The sequence below is a fragment of the Cupressus sempervirens genome, chromosome 4 (assembly GCF_028749045.1).
Source record: "Cupressus sempervirens isolate cs-2001-9-10 chromosome 4, ASM2874904v1, whole genome shotgun sequence".
NCBI classification, from domain to species: domain Eukaryota; kingdom Viridiplantae; phylum Streptophyta; class Pinopsida; order Cupressales; family Cupressaceae; genus Cupressus; species Cupressus sempervirens.
The window spans coordinates 817,328,213-817,335,065 of record NC_143121.1 but is presented as its reverse complement, the minus strand read 5'-3'; the positions used below and the strand labels follow the sequence as shown (position 1 = coordinate 817,335,065).

Genomic DNA, 6,853 nt, shown 5'->3' with positions numbered 1-6,853 from the left:
TTTTTTTGTGAGAAGTCTGAATGACTAATGGTCAATTTAAAAGCTCAAAGATTGATTTAAAAAAAAAAAATTTAAGAATACATGAATAATTCAAATAAGATAAGAAATATCAATTTAAAAATACACATATTAAAAATTAAAATCTTGCATTGACTAAGATGTATTTGTTCCCTCAAAAAAAAAGACTTGTGAATCTATCATTTTCAATTACAACAATTTCACAATATCAACTTTCTTTAAATATAAGTTTGAATCCATATTATTTCATTTAAAACTAGAATTGATATACTTAAAATGTAATAGAAATCCTCTCAAGATTTATTCTACACTATCCCCTATGTCAACTTTTACTTACTGAAGTCATGTAAATGGTATTACACCATATAAAGAAAAGCTAAGTAGGTAAGTTGGTATAGATCCCTTTGTTGAAAGTAAATGGAACTTTCATGACAAAAAAATTTGATTCTAATATTTGATTTTTTATTAAATATCTTATTTTAAGTGTTCTACCAAATTGAGTTTGAAAAAGAAAATCCATGAATGGAGAAATCTCTAAATGATAAGAGAAGCATTTGATAAGACTCAACCATGGGAACAAGTACACCATAGTAATATTATATTGCAAGGAAAGAACACCAAATTCAATATATAAAGCTTAAACGAACATGATTATTTGTGCCACTTTCATAAGTTTTTATACAGTACTCAAAATAGTCTTAGAAAAATCATATTCACAATTAGTGAAGGCTCTATAAATTATGATTTTTTTACATAAATTTATTTATATAGAAATATCAACAATGACCAAGATGATAGAAAAAGATTTAAGAGGGACAAATAAGAAAATAGGACAGGGAATAAGAACTCCTTTAAAGCAATATGATAGAGAGTGAAGCCCATGGAAACTTTGATATACTTGCTTATATAACCCATTAAGATTTCAAATGTAAGAAGGAAGGAAAAGATGGAAGTGAGTTCAATGTAATAACCCCAACTGGTTATAACTTTGTGAAATGCCAAATTATTCTATAATTCAATTGTTTGACATTTCATCAAACACTTTGCAAGCAAGCTTTGGTACCACTATAATATCCTCATGCAATTTTTATTTTTATTTCCAATTTGCTAACCTGAGAATTTCATCAAACATTTTGAACACAAGGGATATATATGCCAAACTTTAGTTGATACACTTGCAAAATTCCAAACAACCAACAATAAATTTTTTTGTAGTTTTTTTGAAATATAGAGCATTGAATATAAATGAGAAAATATGCATGTATAGATCAATAAGACATTAGGGCAACAAATTTTGATGTAAAAGTATAACATAAATCAAATTGCAAATGATTTTTAATTTCTTGCACATGTCCCAAAATATTCAAATATATCCTCTATGCAATACAAATGAAATAGATAGGAACCTGGAATATTGCTCAAGGAAATCTAGATTTTTAGTGTAGTGAGTTCTTGTAGCAACAACACCACTATAGCGGATTGTTGTAGTAGATCATTGCAGCGATGGTATTATAGCAACATTACCATAGCCACATTACTGTAGCAACATTACTATAGTGGTGTTATTGTAGTAGTGATACTATAGCAAGTTACTGTAGCAATATCCAACTTATTCATTCAATCTTACTCCATGAATTTGGTCCTAGGGCACAAATTCGACACAATGAAAAGATGGATTTGTCTTCTCCAACAACTGTAGCTCGTTGAAGGATCTTTCATCAATATGCTCAAATAGAACACTTGTATGATGTCCTCCCAATACCAAATTCACTGGGCACTTCACTAGCTGAAGTGGAGGCACACAAAAGATCTATATTTGCTAGTGGAAAATGTTGAAACCCTTGGCTCCACACAACTCATCAAAGGTAAATGAAAATAATCAGATGAGTAGAAAAGAAACTCTCATACTCTTTTATTCTTTCCTTGTGGGAACTCAATTACTTTTCTCTCATATGTGGGATTAAAGATATAGTTCCACTTTTTATTTTTATTTTAAGTGAGTTAAGTTATAATATAATTAATTATATTATAACTTAATAATATAAGCTCAAAAGTTAATATTTATTTTGGCCAAATAAATATTAATATCTTCATTATTACTCATCATCTTCGCACATTGTTTGAACCAGGAGCTGACATGACCAAGCTACATGTATGACCATACCTCATTTCTAAAAATATTAGAGTTCCATCTGAATGATTCAACACTTACTCAAAATAGTAAGTAGAGAAAATGATGTTTGAATTAATTCAAATGGAAACCAAACTGAAGCTCACTGAATTGTGGAAAGGATATAACCCTCCCAAGCCAAGTCATTGCCTCAAAAGACCCTCTAACCACAATAGTTAGCCTACAAGGATCACAATAATAAGCTAATCTTTGAAACTCTGGTTCTCCCAATACCAAATTCACTGGTATCTCACCAGCTCAAATGGAGGCACACAAAAGAACTTCGTCCTCTAGTGGAAAATGTTGAAACTCTTGGCTCTACACAACTCATCAAATGTAAATGATAGTAATGGGATGATTAGAAAAGAACCTCTGATGCTCTTTTATTCTTTCCTTGTGGGAACTCAGTTACTTTTCTCCCCAGTGTGGGATAACATATATAGTTCCACTTTTTATTTTATTTTTAAGTGACTTAAGTTATAGTATAATTAATTATATTATAACTTACTAATATAATCTCAAAAGTTAATATTTATTTTTGCCAAATAAATATTAATATCTCCATTATTACTTATCATCTTCTCACGTTGTCTAAACCAGGGGCTAATATGACCAAGCTACATACTACCATACCTCATTTCTAAAAATAGTAGAGATCCATCTTGATGATTCAATAGTTAATAAAAATATTAAGTAGAGAAAATGATGTCTGAATTAAGCCAAACAAAAACTAAAGTGAAGCTCACTGAATTGTGGAGAAGATAAGACCCTCCCAAGCCAAGCCATCGCCTCAGAAGACCCTCTACCCACAATAATTAGCCTATGAGGACCACAATAATAAGCTAATCTTTGAAAATATGATGTTGTCAAAAAAAAAATGGGGACATTACATTCAAACACATACAAATAATTGTAAGAGGAGAGGTGGCTTATGTATTAAATATTTTACCTTACTTTGGAGGTAATTCACAGGTAATAAATTGGTTATAACTCTACCACTAGTGTATATGGATATGTATAGTCCCCTACCATGGCCGGATCAATGTAGATAAATTGGTTCAAAGCAATGGGGCTACATGCATGCTCTAATGAATCTATAGTTCAGAAAATGCATATCAATAGGAAAGATGAATCCCATGCTCAAAACAATAAAAAATGGATTTTAGTGCACACCTCTACATAATAGACAACGTGATTCAAAATTTTATAGTTTGTATTCTCGCCTCCTAATTGACAAGATCCCACACTCTAGGGTGTAGTTGCCACCTATCGCTTCCGCTCATGCTATTCCAAAAAAAAAATCCTATAAATCCATTTGATATAAAATCCTAATTCGTGAGAAGGCAATAGAAAAGATATTTTTAAAAAATGAAGCATCTAAGTAAATACATGTCATATTAGAAAGTACCTTGATTTGTGTAGCAAGGTAGACAAAAATATTTTCTAAAGTATATAACATTAAAATGTAATACTATATTAAGCTTTTTAATTATATTTCTTCTTTGAAGTATTTACATATACCTCTTTTTATACAAAAGCTTAGGAATACATAATTTTCTTAACGAAAAGAATCACATTATAAAAAAAAACCAATTGTTTCAAAAATAATGTGCATAGCCAACATAAAAAAAGAAATAGCTAAAACAAAACAGGTAGAAACTATTATGATTATAATATAAAAAAACATTACTATTAAACAAATTTTAACTATTTAACAATTGATTCTAAACAATCAGTCTTTCTTTAATCACAACATATAAATAAAATAAAATAATACTACAATTGAAAAAAAAAAAATTGTTTTCTCACGAGCGTTCGAAATCTCCTTTACTAGGGTCCAAATTCTTCTTCATTGCAGCAAAATCTTCTTTACGTTCACGTAATATCTTCCTCGTTGCAGCCAGTTCTTCCTCAAGACGACCCGAAATCTTCATCATTTCAGCTAATTCGTTTTCACGATCCTTCAGTTCCTTCTTAGTTGCAGCTAATTCTTTTTCATGAGCAGTACTAGTGCCTACTAAAACCTTATCCGACATCATCTCTATCTTCTTGGTCACAGCAGAGTCTGACTGTTCACCACATCCCATATGGGATACTAAAACCCACACTAGACTCAAAAATTCTCCTCCAGCAGCCATGCGCTCTACATGAAATATCGACTTGTTGTACACAGCCATATATATTAACAACCTGCCCCAATACTCCGCCAATAACTTCCATCTTTCAGCTTCTCCTTTCTTGAGCAACTGGTTTGCTAGTTTTGCCGCAGAGCCTAACACGTCATTTTTGCTGCTGTCTAACAGATCTCGAGGATTTTTCTGAATAATACTACCCAAGGTGAGTGTGTTCAGAAGTTGGTTCACAACTTGCATGTAAACAATCCTTGCCATCTTGGGGTGGAGAGGCATAAGATTGGGGCGTGACAGCAGCAGATATGAACAGTACTTCGACAGTACTCTACTGAATTTCACATTCTTATCCTCATTCTGAACTCCTCTAGTCTCCCTGCCACATAAGGTGGTCGCTATATGCCATATCAGAATCACCTCCTCCAGATTCCCATGCGACTTGAAGACCTCCCCAATTTCAGTTTCTTTTTCGAACAGATCCTTCTCATAATTGTAGATATTCTTTCTGCATTCATCACTTTCATACTCCCTAGAACACGCCTTCTCGAGGATTTCAAAAATGAATCCTTTAAGATCATCGTCGACAGTCTCTTTCTGGACATGCCTTATTTCGGCGTACCAGTTTACAATGGCGCCCCTTGCAACAGATCTCTCTGGTTTCGGGAAGCATCCAGCTATCTTGCACATCACAGGAGACGTATTAAGCCAAGTCTCTATCAAGCAGTGCTGCGGAATTTGATTGCTCCAGTATACGTTTCCTCCAGAAATCTTGTTCAAACACTTATTTTGTCTAACAAAATCCTGAAACGTGCCTACCGCAACCATGGTATTCTTTATCAGCTGAAATCCGCATTGGGGCTTAGATGCCGCGCCAACATAAGCACAAATTAACTTTACCCTTGTCCAGTCGGAGAGTATAACTCGACATATCTGAAATACCTCAACAACAAAAGCTACTGAAATCAGAATATATGTCACCATCCTCTGTGCATGTCGGGATTCTCTCCCTCCCAAAATCAGAAACCCCGCTGTTCCCATGAGAACTGTGTTGAGAAAACGCACTGCCATCCCCCAGCGGCTGAACCCTGCGTTGCTGTACTTGGAGAAGACCGCATCATACATGAATTTCAACTCCATCTCTACAATCCTGAAAGGCCTTACTCCCCTTACAGCCGTTTTACTAATTTCTTTCCTCTTCTCTCCACTACGCTCTTCACTGCGCTCAAACCAAAAGGCTCTGGTCCATGGGTGATCCCCCTCAACAAAATACAAACTTCCAAACCTCCGCTTATACAATTTGAACAAAGCGTGTGAAAGACAGAGTTCACAGCCTATATCTGTTACTAACTTCTTATCAGCCCCCTCGACATCATCAATAGTTACTATATTTCCTTGTCTTTTTCTGTCCCCTGAAGACGATATTGGCTGCGGCTCTTCTATCATTCTCTCCAGTTTATTCTCTCCCATAACAACATACTTGCAGCGATTTTCTGTTTGACTTTCTTGAGTCTCCATATATTTAGAAATCGGGAGACTTGACATAACAATTCGAGGAAAACTGCCAGACCTCAGTGCAAGGGTCCTCTCCCCATACTTGAGGAATCCTACAATAAGTAGAAGAATGGCAGCCGCCAATCTGCGGCCTTCCAGCACTGATGCATATATAACATACACTGCCACAGAAACTTGGTAAATCATATTGAATCCATGTCTCATCCACAGCTCATTATCGGCCATGGAATAACCAGTTATAGCATCTGGTCCTCCTAAGTGCATCAGTAACACTGGGGCCCATATTCCATACATCTCACTCTGAGCACTGTGCATCATTGTGCCAAGTGCACAAATGGCCACAGCATCAGCTGAAATGTAGGCTCCCCAAACAATAAAACAGAAAATCCCACTTGAAGTAAGATATCTGCGTGCACCCAGAACAACCAAAAGAAGTTGCAACATCATGCTAATCAGAACTAGAACCCTTACCAACCATTCTATTGGAATACGTAGTGCTAAATCGTGCAACATCATCCATCCTGAATTCCTTCCACTGCACATGGCCTCCCAAACAGAAACAGACATGGTAGCTCAAAACTAAAATCAAAGCACGCACACCCTAATCTTCATGATATCCTGCCATTTAATAGACGGCATTTTCATTATCTCAATGACTGTATGAATATGAGTATTTGTATGTATATGTGTACATGTACTCTCTTACATTCTAATCTTCATGATAATTACTTCGTAAATATATATCTATTTATGTAGTATTGTTGTAAATATCTTACAATTATCAATATATTAAAAACATCAAAGATTTTTCTAGAAAAGTAAATATAGATAGATGAAAATAATAATTTCTTTTAATCTTGTTCATCTATAAAGCCAAACAAATAATTTACCTTATATGATTTTAATTTTTTTTAAACTTCAAGCAAGGTATAACTTTAATTAATTTGGCTGATGTCAAATTGATTGATTTATAATTTTAATCTTCTCTGTAGCTAAAAAAAAAGTATCATCTTAAAGATAATTC

The 6,853-nt window shown here is 34.1% G+C and overlaps 1 protein-coding gene across 1 annotated transcript; it reads right to left on the bottom strand.

Moving 5' to 3' along the window:
* Nucleotides 1-3,993: 3,993 nt before the first annotated feature.
* Nucleotides 3,994-6,396, bottom strand: LOC149563892 (uncharacterized). The gene has a single exon (XM_089828263.1). It carries the CDS (start codon nt 6,394-6,396, stop codon nt 3,994-3,996), a length of 2,403 nt encoding a protein of 800 aa, XP_089684389.1.
* Nucleotides 6,397-6,853: the final 457 nt, after the last annotated feature.

Bases quoted from the DNA above. Each gene is read 5' to 3' on its own strand.
- LOC149563892 (XM_089828263.1), bottom strand. From the start codon at position 6,396: ATGTCTGTTTCTGTTTGGGAGGCCATGTGCAGTGGAAGGAATTCAGGA.